The following is a 16144-nucleotide window of genomic DNA, read 5'->3' on the forward strand; positions in this document are numbered from 1 at the left end:
TTACAACACCAGTTTGTCATAAAATATGAAATACTCGCATTATTTTCTGTTTTGTTACTAGTGTTGACACCTAGTGAGAAAAAAACCTCACCTTCCCACAAACTTAGGGAACGGTTGAATGAAAACGCAATGCAAGAAACCGTAAAACAAGTTCGAGAAAAGACGTGAGAAATTATTCATCTGGATTCAGTGTTAGGGTTGGGAACACACCTTCTAATGAAGATGCTGAATGCTTGTTCTGTGCTTTTCATTGTAAAGGCCATTTTGACTTTACAATTTTGTTAATCTTGTAACTTTTTATTAGTATTCCATATTATGTACCACCATTTTGATGACGGAAAAGTGTTATATTTTGAGGAAATTATTTTTCCAAACATTTTATAACATCTTACGAACTTCTAAGTCCGGTGTACCATTCACAGGGACATTCAGCAATAAACAGGACGATACTTAACGTTCCGCATTCAAAACATGTAGGTTCCAATAAGAAAAAAAAAAACAAAATGGTATTCCATATTTGTAACACTTCCTCTACTAAAAAATATGATCTCTTATTAACCTATTTTTTTGTTTTAAAAATCAACATCCCAGTCTCATGACAGTCGTAACGAAAAGTGATAAATAACTGTAATTTGATCAGCAAAAGTGTGTATGCGACACTGGAATTACTTTAATGCTATGTATTCTTTATTGAACCTATGGAGGAGGCGAATGTAAGAATTCGTCTGTGTATACCTTACTCTCTCGGAACGAAGAGGTGATAATTTGACTCTTTAAGGATAGCCCCAAAGAAGCTGCAGAGGATTTCATGCAGTTTCCTAATAGTCATCGGGTGGAATATACATAGATAAACCCTATAGTTCACAGCGGATCTTTTCAATTGGGCGTATTCAATCCGCACTGTGGTCGAGAGTGTTTCACAGGGACAGTAGTAATCTCTGTTCGGTATTACCGAGGCTCTTACAACACCCTGCTTCGTAATTGTACTGCAAGGTTGTGATTGACTCTGCATATATGGAGGCTTGGCGTTATTTGGCCCTATAACATTTCATGACCCTCTTACGTCACCACGGATCATGAATTGTCATTGTTAAAGCTAAAGCTCGAATTTTATTAGGCCTACTGTACTCGCTACTCTTAACTAGGCAGCAAATATATTTAAACTTGAAATAAATTAAATATATACAGAATACATTCGCAACCAGTTTTTGAGGCACTGGTCTTCCCTAAAGGTACAATCAGGCTAAGAGTTTTGTAGGACAGTCAAATAGATCCTACAGTTTTCTTTTGTAACCAATTTAACATTATTATTTTCTAGAACTTTCATTTCTAACTTTACAGACAAATCTTAATATTTACAAAAAGATGTACATAAACCAAATATACAGTACTACTATGGATAACAAAATTAGTTATTATTTAACTTACTTTAAAAAATACAACATAAGAGTAATAAAAGTATAAGAGAGTAAAATTAGATTTTATTTGCAAGTGGACAGTTTAGCGCCCGAGCCGAAGCTGAGGGTGATAATTTATACGAGAACATAAAATCTGTTTACTCTCGTATGCTATACAATATTTTATTCATTACTGGTATCTGAATTTAATTTTAAATTGTAGGTCTTTTCTCTGTAATGTGTTGTTTGTGAAGAAGTTATAAATGAACGAATGTATGGATTTTATTTTTGCTGATGTATTGGTTGTCAAGGTGGAAAGTCTTTTCTATTTAACACTTATGCCAAATTTACAATCAGTCTAGAATAGAGAATAAGTAAATATTATAAAAGAATATGATATGAATGAAGATATTAACCCGTGATAACACTCCATCAGAAAAATAACAATGTTTCAGATAAATGTAGTAAAAATGAATGAAAGGTCAAGTGCATTGGTCCTTTTAAGTCTTCTTATTTTTTACTACTATCCAGGAAATTTAATGCATAATGATTGCGATGTTGATTTAATCGGTACAGGTATTTTTTTCTGAACTTAGAGATTTCTTCTTTCACAGTTGAAATGTTTAGGTCACAATGAACCAGTTAATGAACTAGAATGCCGTTTTCTTGAAATGTGAAATATGGACAAGGTCCAATTTTTACTCAAGGGCTCAGTTATAGAGTTATCATTTTGTATAAGAGTCCCTCAAGCCAGATCCTATGGAATGCGTGTGTGTAGTCCAAGAATACCGCAGCCACAGGCTGTGGTATTAGATTCAGTAGTCCGAGTAAATTGATGGGTACATCAGTGACTAGTTGGAAATCTAAATGTTCCGTTTATAAGGAAAACTTTAGTTGTCATTCCTGCTTTGACGTGTTTTTGGATAATTTTTTCGGCAAGTTTGCCTGGAACATTTAATAGACTAATTAGTATATTTAATGGATCATTGTTATTCTTTCTTGATTTATGAATTTCAATAATGTGTGAGTGTTTCCAGATCTTTGTCTGTCGGGAATGAATGAATGAATGAATGAATGAATGAATGAATGAATGAATGAATGAATGAATGAATGAATGAATGAATGGTACGTGGAAAACCACGTGGCACATTATATAAAGAATAGTGAGAGGCAAACCGCGTGGAAAAGCACGAGACATCTGCTATGGTACACATAAAATTTGTCCATTGCATAATATTATTGAACGTTAAAAGTAAACAGAACTCAAAACCTACGTATTTTATATGAAATCTTCTCAAAACGTTTTATATCTTGAGAAGCAATGTTCACTAGCCAGAAGGAAAGAGAATCTTAAAAAAAGTAAAGGAGTAAAATACAAAATACATGGGTAATTCGAAAGTTAGTGACAATACTACAACTAATAACAAAAACTTATTTATTCACAATTGACATGGCATGAAATGGAATTTCGAGAGGAGGGCATTACAAACAAGTACTGCGGTCTTTCAAGATCTATTGCACTAACTCTCAAGCTAGAAGCATTTCCAAACCCACACCGGTTGACAACGCTAAGATTCGCTGCGTGCCCAGGTTTCGAGGAGGCAGCCCCACTCGTCTCTAGGCCAGCCCCCTTCGTGCGTCGCCAGGCGGCGTTCGTGGAAAGCTATGGAATGATGACGAAATGGAGAAATGTTGACGGAATGATGTAGATGCCTAATATGGAGAAAAGGGAGAACCCCGAAAAAACTTCAACCACGGCCTTGTTCGCCACAAGTGACACTATGGGTTTTTCAATTAAATATCACAGGCCTGACCGGAACTCGAACCCTCTTGCTGAATATCTGACTACTGAGCCACCATTGAGGACTCACAATTGACATTCTTGCAGTTCTTAAAATTAATCTCCTTCAGTATCACCGCACCTCTGGAAGGCAACGGATGCATACCACAGCAACACTATGCTTTAAGTTTCTAATTGAGTGCTCTACAGCTGTTATAATGGCCTGCCTATTTCTATAGCGTATCCCCTCAGTGGTTCTTTCATCTTAGGGAAAAGTCGTAGTCGCTGGGATTCATATCCGGAGAATACGAAAAGAAATACTTCCTGTACTGCTTAATGACTTTGTTTAGCATTTGCCTCTTGCAACTTATATTAATGAAGAATCTTTGCTCGTATTTGCTAAACATTTGCTTAGGGCGTTGTAGATAACTGTCTTATTAATGCAATCACTTCTTGTGGAGTATACGGTAAATAAGATTACTACCTTATAACTTACAGACAACTCATAGCAATTATTTCTCCATCTTATAGTTATGTAGTTAAACAAAATTTAAGATACTTATTCTTAAGCATTGCCAAATTATTAAATTTATTTAATTGAAATAATAAAAAATAATTAAACTAAAATAAATAAATAAATAAATAAATAAATAAATAAATAAATAAATAGGTAATATGAAGGCTACCAGTATAACCATTATTCTGAAACATTAGTTTATTTTAGCAACAAGTGTCACAGTTAAAGGTATTAGTTGTGAGTAATGTAGAATTATGTGCACGTGAACGTGCTGAACATCGTTTTGCTTCCTCCACAGGATAGGCCTGCTAGGTTACATTAAAGCAGTCTGCGGGTACGCCCTTCTATTCGCATGAATTTCTAAAACGGCTCACATTTTGTTTTGATTCACTTCGCCGTTATTTGAGTGGATGGAATTGATGCTACGGAAATTGAAAAGTTTGACCCAAAACGCGTTCAGTCCACTTTTATGAAAGGACTGGGCTAGTTTTTTTATCCGCCGGTCTACGGACTGAGCGAATTTTCAAGTAACTTGCACAATAACACAAACTTTTAGATAAGGATTGGTCTTTCTTTTTGGAAAAAATACGCTTAAAATATGATAGAGGTTTCAAATATAGTGTGTACAAATGTATAAATTAATTATGTATGTATTAATTATTAATTAATAACGTACCTATAAATAATAAAAATAGCCAAACGGACTGAGCGAGTTTTGGGATCACACTCTTCTATTATATTTGGCGAGATGAGTCCGAGGATTCGCCATGGGGTTACCTGACATTTGATTTAGACTTGGGTAAAAACTAAGTAAAGTATCTACAATGTAATCGGCCCAAGGAGGATTCGAACCTACACCCTATCGTTCGAAGGTGTATCACTTTTCTATACTATGTTATACATTTCTATATCAGTTTTTTTAGTTGGTTATTTAATGACGCTGTATCAACTACGAGGTTTTTAGCGTCGATGAGATTGGTGATAGCGAGATGGTATTTGGCGAGATGAGCCCAAGGATTCGCCATAGATTACCTGGCATTCACCTTACGGTTGGAGAAAACCTCGCAAAAAGACAACCAGGTAATCAGCCCAAGCGAGGATCGAACTCTATATTAGTTCTTATTCTCCATTGTTTTCCGTAAAACCACCTAATTGTACAGAATACCAAAGAAAAGAATGGTACAAAATGAAGTGGTTACTTTTAGAATTTAAGGATAGATTACTCTTATATAAATAATATGTAATAATTTGCATGCAATACATGGGATGCGCAGTTACAGACCTCTGTTAAGAGACTGGGAGAACATGACCTTGGCGAGTTGGTAGATGACTTCTTCCAGAGAGTATTCGGTGTACAGGAAATCGGCGATTCTCAGTCTCTCCAAGAGCTCTTCGTAGTCTTCGTCCAGCACTTGCTGCGCCCTTTCGCTCACTGCCACAAAGAGAGTGCACAGTTTTAAGTTAATCACTGTCTACATTTTACAAGAACTATGAATTCTCTGTTTAAAATAAATGTTAATATAACTTGAAACTTTTTGTCTTAAAAAAAAATAAAATTTTAATAGTAGAAGACTGACAAAAATGACTCAAAATTAACGTAAAAATTCTGAAATGATTTTGGAGACGCACAACATCTGCAGTTTCATTTGTAATTTCAACTTACTTACAAAAATGAAATCGCAATTTTTGTCTTTTTCAAACAGACTCCTTAATTGTTTAGAAAGAGGTAACAGGATGAGGTACTCCAGTATTTAGCTCATCCCAGGGAGTAGTCGCCCTGCCTTTGTGAGCTCCAAGTCCCACTGGCCCGATGGGTAGCACCTGGTAAGGGTCCCTTTCTCAGGGTTACGAGGGGGTAAAAGAAATTCCTTAACCATAGTGAACGCAATCTTCTAAGGGAAGGAAACCACCACAGAAAATTATCCTGGTCCTCCAGGTTGGGTTGGTCCCCATACATGTAAAAATACTTTACTCAAAAGTTCCAAACTAAGAATTGCCAGATTGCTAATCTTGGAAACTAACCTCAGCAATGGATTAGGAAAAATGACTCTCGGATTGCGGAAACACTAAAGATTGGGACATGGAATGTGAGAGGCCTCTGCCACAAAGACATGGAATTAGAAAAAGAAGTAAAAGATGTGAATATAGATCTTGCAGTAATATCTGAAACGAAGAAAAAGAATAGGAGAAGTATGGATTTAAAGGAGTACATAATGATATATAGTGGAGTAGACAGAAAGAAAGGATAATCATCAGGAGTAGCTATATTTTTAAGGAAAATTTGGAGTAATAGTATTAATAGTTATACTTGGGTAACTGACAGAGTAATAAGCATAAGACTTAAAGTTGAAAGAGGATACCTAGCTTTAATTGGGATATATGGGCCTGAAGAGCGTAAGACAGATCTATCTGGAGTATTTTATAGCAATTTACAGGACCATTATGACAACATTAATAAAACAAATTACATTATAATAGCTGGGGATTATAATGCCCGAGTTGGAAATATGCCAATTAGGGGACTAGTGGGCTCTTATGGAGAAAGCAGCATTAATAAAAGTGGGAAAAGATTGATCGATTTTTGTTCATTTAATGAAATACGGCTAACAAATACTTTTTTAAACATCGTGACATCCACAAAATACTTGGGCGGCAAGAGGATCCCAATCATTGGTAGATTATGTTGCAGTAAAGCAAAGTGTGTACCACTAATACTAGATATAAGAGTATATAGGGGGAAGGATATATCGTCGGCCCATTATCTAGTAATATGTAGGATACTAATACCATAGAAATGGGTGAAATATAGGAAACAAGCAACCCAACTGGAGAAGTTTTTAAAGTTCGTCTCTTAAAAGATGAAAGTATAAAATGTCTCTACCAAACAAGATTAACAAAATATGTACAAGAGATTACTCTTTCTCACACTGTGGAAAGGGACTGGGAAATTCTTTTAAGGGTATTCTACTGGAAACAGCAAATGAAGTCTTGGGCAAGAGAAGAAAAAAGAAAATCTAGTGGAGGAATAAGGATTTGGAAAGAAGAATTAAAACAACTTATCAAAGACAAGGAGAGTGCCTACTTAAAATTTCTAAGTACTAGAGATATATCTGATAAGATCGAATATAAAAGATTATCAGGTGTAACAAAGGGAGAAATAAGGAAATTAAAAAGACAACATTGGGATTCCTTTGTTGCAAATCTTGAATCCGATACACATGGATATCAATCAATGGATAAAGCTTAAAAAGAGTCGAATAAATCAGAAAGAGGTAAAGGACAATTAAATCCTATAGCATTAAGAACATGGGAACATTTTTACACAGATCTGTGAACAGGTAATCAGAAAGGATCTACAACATTTTCGTTGGCAGCAAATGACGAAAATATAGACTCTTTTGATTTGAAGGAGTTATTAGAACATAGGCCTACATCTTGATTACACAACTTTTAACACTGTATCACTTCGGAATATGTCTCTTGTTTTGTTTCCTGTGAAGGAGTGTTCTTTGACTCTACATTATACCACACGAACACACCCTCACAGGAACAAAACAAGAGACGCCAAGACCAACAACGACCAGTTCTGAGGATGACCCATACGTTAGAATTTAACACAAGATAGTCTTATCATACATATTCCGAAGCTATTAGAAGTCATTAATAACATTCAAGAGAGGAAGACACCAGGAGTAGATGGTATAAATGGAGAACTATTTAAAACTGCTGCGACTTGTTTTCTTTTAAAGTTACTAGCATTGCTAAATTTATGTTGGAAAAGTGGTACAGTTCCGGAGAAATGGAACTCAGCTATTGCAGTGTTCATCTTCAAAAAAGAAGACCGCAAAAGATGTGAAAATTATAGAAGGATAAGTCTTGTAACTACTGTATATAAGATATACTGTATGCTATCATAACTAATCGGTCCCGCGCCGTGGCGTCGCGGTCTAAGGCATCCTGCCAAGGACTCGCGTTACGGAATGCGCGCTGGTTCGAGTCCTCATGGGGGAAGAAATTTTCTCATGAAATTTCGGCCAGTGTATGGGACCGGTGCCCACCCAGCATCGTGATGCACTTGGGGGAGCTACGATAAGTAGCGAAATCCGGTTGCGAATACCAGCTATAACGGCTGGGGGGATCATCGTGCTAACCACACGATACCTCCATTCTGGTTGGATGATCGTCCACCTCTGCTTCGACATGTGGGCGTGAGACCAGCAGCCGGCTGGTCGGTCTAGGCCCTTCACGGGCTGTAGCGCCACGGATTATTATTATTATCATGACTAATCGGGTGAGATGTATAACTGAACTATATTTATTAGAAGCACAAAATGGATTCCGTAAAGGACGCTGATGTACAGATTGTATCTTTTCACTGCAGCAATAATTAAGAGAAAAGAGGAAAGAGTTCAAACTTCCTACTTACATCTGTTTTATTGATTATATTAAAGTGTTTGACATGATTTTTATTGGGTTATTTTACGACGCTGTATCAACATCTAGGTTATTTAGCGCCTGAATGAAATGAAGGTGATAATGCCGGTGAAATGAGTCCGGGGTCCAGCACCGAAAGTTGCCCAGCATTTGCTCGTATTGGGTTGAGGGAAAACCCCGGAAAAAATCTCAACCAGATAACTTGCCCCGACCGGGATTTGAACCCGGGCCACCTGGTTTCGCGGCCACACGCATTGATATGGTCCGAAGAAATCTTTTACGGGAAATGTTACATATTAAAGTCTTCCCACAACATTTTATAACAGAGTCTTTTATATATAAGGAAACCAATATTATTGTATCGACTGGGGTCTTAAGGAGTAAAAATAAAAATGTTATAAATCAAGGAGTTAGACAAGGTTGCCCTCTGTCTCCCATTTTATTTAATATATATTTAGACCATGCCATCAGAGATTGGCAGGATAACTTACCTTTTGAGGACGAGACATATTTGTTGATCTTACTTTTCGCAGATGATCAATCAATACTAGCCTACAACGAAGATGATCTTCAAATAGCAACATACTGTACATGTTATCTAAAACAATGAAGAAATATAATCTAAATATATCACAAGAGAAATCTAAAATAATGGTATTATGCGTGAAAAATCCAATATGAAGTAAAATAATATTGAATGACTACTGTAGACAAAGTTATTTTAAAATATCTAGGCTATAATATGAGCATCCTCAAACAGTTACACACTGAAACAAAAATAGCATCATTTCAAGGACTATGTGGTACTTTAAAAAGAACCCTTCTTCATATAACAAGAATGGAGACATTACTAAAATTTTTAAAATAATGGCAGTCCCGATGCTGCTATATGGATCCGAATGTTGTACCTAAACAAGGAAACTAAAAGAAAGAATACAGTTTGCCGAAATGAAATTTTTACGTTCAGCTGTAGGTAAAAAACTCACAGACAAAATCCCTAACGTAGATATACGGTCAGAACTCAACATTTTCAATTTGAATAAAAGAATTAGCTATAAAGTAAGAATAAGAATATTTAAATCATGTTTTAAGGATGGATGGATCTAGGTTGCATCATTTCCTATTCAATTATAACCCAAGAAGAGGAAAAAGGAGTAGAGAACACCCAGAAAAACAATGGAGCAACCAGTTCAATAACTAGTTTGGAACCGGAACGAGCCAATTGGACCCAAGCCATGAAGTGGATGATGATGATGATGAATTGTTTAGAAAAAAATATATATTATTTTCTCGTCCATAATTTTGTAATGAATTGAGTGTTAGGTACTGGGTATGGAGGTAATATTAAACAGATAAACAAAATTCGCTTGACTCTGACAGATAAACAGACAGACAGATTATCAACATATCAATTCATTATATTGATATGAAGGGTAATGAAAATTTCAAAATTGTCTTTTTAGCGTCATAATACATAAAAAATTGAAACCTTCTAAAATAAAGTGACAGAGAAATTGAGGAAATTCCTATGATTGCGTGTAATGTCTATACATAGGGTAATGGAATTAGGATAAATATAGTTTACTGTAAAATATAAGAGTGTCTTTATTAAACAAAACCCTTATCATGAGTTTTTTTTTTTAAATTGGGTTATTTTACGACGCTGTATCAACATCTAAAGTTATTTAGCGTCTGAATGAAATGAAGGTGATAATGCTGGTGAAATGAGTCCGGGGTCCAGCACCAAAAGTCACCCAGCATTTGCTCGTATTGGATTGAGGGAAAACCCTGGAAAAACCTCAACCTGGTAACTTGCTCCGACAGGGATTCGAACCCGAGCCATCTGGTTTCGTGGCCAGACGCGCTGACCGTTACTCCACAGGTATGGACTTACCATGAGTATATCCAGAGCATTTTGTTCAACTATTGAATGATCTCTTGAAGTTGACTTGTAGAACATTTTCTGTGAGTTATTTGTGTTATATTGGTTAAAATTGGTCTGTGACAACTGAAATAATACCTGTACACATTATTCATACAGTCAAGACAATAAACATTTCTCGAAAACACCATATCAATGCAATAATCAATTTGGATTTGAAATTACATCCAAGTTCAAGTGTTTTAATGTTCTTTAGAAACTGTTATTTTCATTTTTTTTTTTAATGTCAGGGTCCATAATTTGTCCTTATTCGCTGCTCTACGACCGGACTCATAGATGCCGACAAGCGCAGAATATTTTGTTTATCATTGACTATTCAGAGTGCATCACAGGCTGTTGGTCCATTTTGCACCCGTAATTAATAATGATGGAGAATTGTTGGTATTTCACAGGTGAAAGAAGTACCCGAATAAAACCCCTGTATTACTTGGACTACGGGCTTGCCCAACATTAGTCGTAAATTCAAGATAGAGCTAGATTTGAACTCGAGTCCCCTGGCTTAAAAGTCTAGCACTCTACACTGAGCCACCATGGCGGTCCTCATTTTCAGGTTTAGATATGTAAATATTAAAGTCACCCGCCACAGCATCAATATTTCATCATAACCGTTTGATCACATTACATCAGAGATGTTTAGTTGTACATTACAAGATACATAAGCAAAAAACGATTTTCTTCTTTTGTACGTATTCTGTAGTTATTTCTCTCTTGGATTAAGATAAACTCTTCCAAGTAGATTACATAATGCAGACTTCTCCTGTGTATAGCAATCAACTCGTTCACATTGTTGAGTTGATCGCATATAACGTAAGTGTTTCCAAGGCAACTAAAGCCGAATGACGTCAGTGTAACTAAACCTTTCATCTGTCCTACGAGTGATTGTTGAATAAGACATTACACTTCAAAATATTTGAAAATAAAATCCGAAATACAAGTACAGATAGTCTGTAAAGGACACATTATTGACTTTGAGCGCAGCGAGCAGTGATAGCTTACGATTAGGTAGATGCATCCTTTTCACTCTTTTAATATCGATAAAAATACTGTATGTGGTTCGTTCAAATGACAGTTGACCGAGGCTTACTATATGCAACAGAGTTGTCGCACGGAGTTCACTTTAGGGATATTGGCAACAATTATAGACTTTCTGTAAGAGTGGTTGGTATACCTGCCATGATTGTGTTGGCCACATTGCACATCTTTGCTTACGTAAATAAAAACACAATAAAGTTCTAAAAAAAATATGGTTCATTTAATGACGCTCGCAACTGTAGAGGTTACATCAGCGTCGCTGGTGTGCCGAAATTTTGTTCCGAAGTAGTTCTTTTACATGCCAGTAAATCTACTGACATGAGCCTATCGCATTTAAACACACTTAAATACCATCGACCGGGGTCTGGATCGAACTCGCAACCTCGAGCACACAAGGCCAGAGCTATACCGACTACGCTACCGAGGCCGCCTACACACAATAAAGTTAACATGGTGCTACATACATATTATTTTAAGAACCACAGAAAACAAATGTGGGTAAATGATGAGCACAAGAACGCCATTTTATGGCAGTTTGTAAAATGACTTGGATAATCCATCAAATGAACAGCTCCAGTGAGCTCTAAGGTAAAATACTAATTCTTACGCCATTTTTATTTTATTTTTGGACCAGGGGAAATATTCGTCTTTTACAATAGTCGAAAAAATACGATTATATTCCATGGACAAAAAAATAAAAAAATAAAATAAAATACTGTATAGTAAAAATTAATATTTTATTTGGACCAAATAAAATTTAAATATGCATTATCGCTCACCCAAGTATGTAATTAAGCAATAAAAATATGTAGCCTACTGGTATCTTACTGAATAATTAATAGTTAATATGTGCCGCTTGTAAAAAATTAAATTGTGCTTTATTTAACGACGCTCGTAACTGCCCAGGTTATATCAGCGTCGCGTCGCCGGTGTGCCGGAATTTTGTCCCGCAGGAGTTATTTTACATGCCAGTGAATCTACTGACATGAGCTTGTCACATTTAAGGACACTCAAATGCCATCGACCTGGGCCGGGATCGAATCCTCAACCTCGAGCACAGAAGACCAGCGCTGTACCAACTGCGCTACCGAGACCGACTGCCGCTTGTATATTTGTAAATTATTCCACCTCTGATTTTCATTTGTTCATGAACAAACGCAATGTACGAGTCGTAAGTCAGCCATCAAATTTTAGTACCTGCAACTAATATTAAATTTAACTACATATCGCTCTTCATCCTAGTTTTGACAGTACTGTATATAAAGTTTTCTGTGCATAAAGATCTGTTCAGTCCAGTCTTATTAAGTATTCAGTCCTCGATTCACTCATGAGCTTCTGTAATGACAAAGTCTATATCCATCTAAACTCTAAAGGAACTACACTTTCCAATGATGAAAGAACTATCCAAATCGGTTAAATAATAATTTCTGCGATTACCTTATGTAAACACACAAACACTCTCTCTTTTAATTACATTTGTAGTATAGACAAACACATACATGTAGGGTAAAGATTGGTAACGTTGTGATAGTTCTTTTGTGAGAAATGATTACATTTATACCGAGCGAGAGAAGGACCGGTTTTGTGCAGACACTTGTCCACGAACATTTCCTTAATACGAAAAAACCAATCTTCCTCTCGCTCAGAAAATTGAAATGAATTCTCAAAAAGAATTATCACAATATTACAGATATCACAAAATTACCAACCTTTACCCTATATGATTTTAAGGAGACAGTGTTGATTCCAACACAGAAGAAAAATAATGCCAAGAAATGTAACAAGTTCAGGACTATCAGCATAATATCGTACTCGGTGAAGATTCTCTTGCGAATACTGAATCGACGTTTACATTCTAAGATGGAAAAACAGTTGGGAGAAGAGCAGTTTGGCTTCAGTAAGGGAAAAGGTACGAGAGATACAATTGGACTGCTACGGACAATCGGCGAAAGATACCTAGAAAAGAATAAAGAAGTGTATGTAGTATTCGTGGACCTAGAAAATGCTTTTGACAAAGTGGATTAGAATAAACTGATGGGGATTCTAAAGAAAATTGGTGTGGATTAGAAAGAGAAAAGACTGTTCAGTAATCTTTATATGAAACGAGTGAAAGTCATGCCAGGAGAAGAATTGTCAGAAGGAGGTGAAATTGGGAAAGGAGTACATCAAGGATGTCCTTTATCACTTACCCTGTTCAACATCTACTTGGACGATTTAGTAAAGAGCTGCTTTCAGAACATGGGAGGAGTGACAGCAGGAGGAAGAAGAAGAATAAAATGCGTAAAATTTGCTGATCATATGGTGTTGTTAGCAGAATAGGAAATGATACTAAAGGATATGCTACTGGAGATAAATGACAGCTGTGAGCAGTATGGGATGAAGATATATGCAAATAAGGCAAAAATCCTGGTCATAGGTAGAAAAATACAGAAGATAAACTTTTGAATTCTAAATGAGGCAGTAGAGCAAGTGGACAGCTTCAAATACTTGGTGTGTATTATAAGCAGTAACATGAGCTGCTGCCAAGAATTCAGAAGGAGGATAACAATAGCCAAGGAAGCTTTTAATAGAAAAAGGAGCATCTTCTGCGGAGCTCTGGAAAAAGAACTATGGAAGAGACTAGTGAAGTGCTTTGTATGGAGTGTGGCATTGTATGGAGCAGAATCATGGACATTACAACGAAGTGAAAAAAGCGAATAGAAGCATTTGAAATGTGGATATGGAGGAGAATGGAAAGTGTGAAGTGGACAGACAGAATAAGAAATGAAGTTGTGTTGGAAAGAGTGGGTGAAGAAAGAATGATGCCGAAACTGATCAGGGAGAGGTAAAGGAATTGGTTGGGTCACTGATTGAGGAAAGAACTGCCTACTGAAGGATGTACTGGAAGGAATGGTGAACAAGATAAGAGTTCAGGGCAGAAGAAGATATCAGATGATAGACGACATTAAGATATATGGATCATATGAAGAAACAAAGAGGAAGGCAGAAAATAGGAAAGATTTGAGAAAGCTGGGTTTGAAGTGAAAGACCTGCCCTTGAGCAGATCACTAAATGAAATGACCCTATATGAATTACGAAGAATGGACTGATTAGTATAAAAAGAGTTGTTAAATCATCATTTTCCGATTGTTGTGCAAGGCAGCCTTAAATAAAGTAAGAGTCATTTGTTGTGCGTATATATTTTTTACTCGTGTATTAGTCTAACAGGGAATACTGACTTAAAAGCATTATTATATTAAAATTGATTTATCTCGTTAAATAACAGTCCTATCAATATCTTGCACAGAACAAAACTTGACGGAAAGAATTTTAGACAAATTTTGTGATGTAACATTCCATTAAAATCAATAATAAGCTAGATATTTCTATTTATTTAATTCAGACTCCCTTATGACCTCCCTTTTTATTCTGAATGCCATATAGCCTAAAATCTAAGTGGGAACTAACTTTTCGCACATACCAATTTTCATAGAAATCAGTGCAGCCACTTTCGAGTAAAAGGGTAAGAAATATACACACAGACAGACATACAAACAAAAATTTCAAAAATGCGATTTTCGGTCTCAGGATAGCTAATTGTATATGTTTACACCAATTATGTTTGCAAAATGGAGAATTGATCAATGTCTAGTCCTATATAGACCTCGGACATCCCAGACAAAAAAGAAAACATAAGTCCAGGAATGTTGATAAGGAAAGTGATTTTACTCCATGACAGTGCTCGACCTCAGACTGCTAGATAAACGAGGAACGTGTTGAAAAGAGTTTGCTGGGAAATACTACCACACCTTTTTATTTTACAGTCAGCCACCTGCATAGCTCAGATGACTGGCACAATTGTTTCCTAATCCAGAGCTGCGCTCGGGCGTGGGTTCCATTCCCGGTTGGGTTGATTACCTAATTGGATTTTTTCGAGGTTTTCCCTAACCGGCAGGTAATCTATGGCTAATCCTCGACCTAATCTCGCCGTATACTATCTGTAGCTATCACAAATTTCTTACATACTTATAGCTTTTAGAGAACCCGGAAGTTCATTGCCACCATCACATGAGTCCGCCATCGGTCCCTCATAGATAGACAGACAGACAGACAGACAGACAGACAGACAGATAGATAGATAGATAGATAGACCAAGTTTTTAAGTACCGTAACTAATTAACAATTAAACATAATAGATAAATAAATTTCCTTTGTTTGTTTGTTTGTTTCTTTGTTTCCTTGTTTCTTTATTTCTTTCTCGCCCTTAGTTTAATCTCTCCCTTTTAGATTCATTTATACGACCCACGCCACACGTGCCTTACAGGGACGCGACCTGTAGGGAGAGGGATTAATTTATTGGATCACACACATACTTTTTTGATGACACAAGGACATGGAGGGCCTCCCCGGATGAAGGAGCAGCTCAATGCCAGGGCACCTCCGATACAACACAAACATTTCAGACATTTACACAGCATTCACTCACACATATGAAAGGATTAAGGGAAGGATCGTCGTCCATGGCCGGACTTTCAAGAGGTACAATCCCCGCATTTGCCTGGAAATAACTGAGGAAACCATGGAAAACCTCAGTTAGGATTACCGTCTTCTGGGATCGAACTCCGGACCTCCCGAATGCAAGACTATCCCTCTACCACTCCGCTAGCCCGCTCTGTAGATAAATACATAAATACATAAGTAGTTGTTTTTAGTAAACTGTCCGAAGACAGGTCTGAACCTCATAAGCAGGGAACGGATTTATATGGACTAAAAATATATGAAATATGTAAATATATATGTAGTTATTTTTACCAAAATATGGAATTAAATATGGATTTTTACCAAAATATGGAATTAAATATGGACTTAAAATTATAAAAAAATGACTATGTACGTTAAATATTGGTACATTTTAATCAAACTAAACAAAAAATATAATGGACGTACCTTATCTTCCAATGTAGTTTCAACAAAACACAATTTTTATTGTCTGTTACCATAACAATAGGTTACAAACATTTCTTTCAAGTGCTGAAAAGTGAATCTTCTTCTATTGTCTCTGA

At 36.3% G+C, this 16144-nt stretch overlaps 1 protein-coding gene across 1 annotated transcript in view; it reads right to left on the reverse strand.

The window, feature by feature from the left end:
- The window catches only part of LOC138705025 (protein CIP2A homolog), a 720063-nt gene that overhangs the window by 26001 nt on the left and 677918 nt on the right, over positions 1-16144 (reverse strand). The window contains exon 10 of the mRNA XM_069833567.1: positions 4977-5126. Coding sequence (XP_069689668.1) covers positions 4977-5126 — 150 coding nt within the window. The remainder of the gene's footprint in view (positions 1-4976; positions 5127-16144) is intronic.

This window comes from Periplaneta americana, chromosome 8 (assembly GCF_040183065.1).
Source record: "Periplaneta americana isolate PAMFEO1 chromosome 8, P.americana_PAMFEO1_priV1, whole genome shotgun sequence".
NCBI classification, from domain to species: domain Eukaryota; kingdom Metazoa; phylum Arthropoda; class Insecta; order Blattodea; family Blattidae; genus Periplaneta; species Periplaneta americana.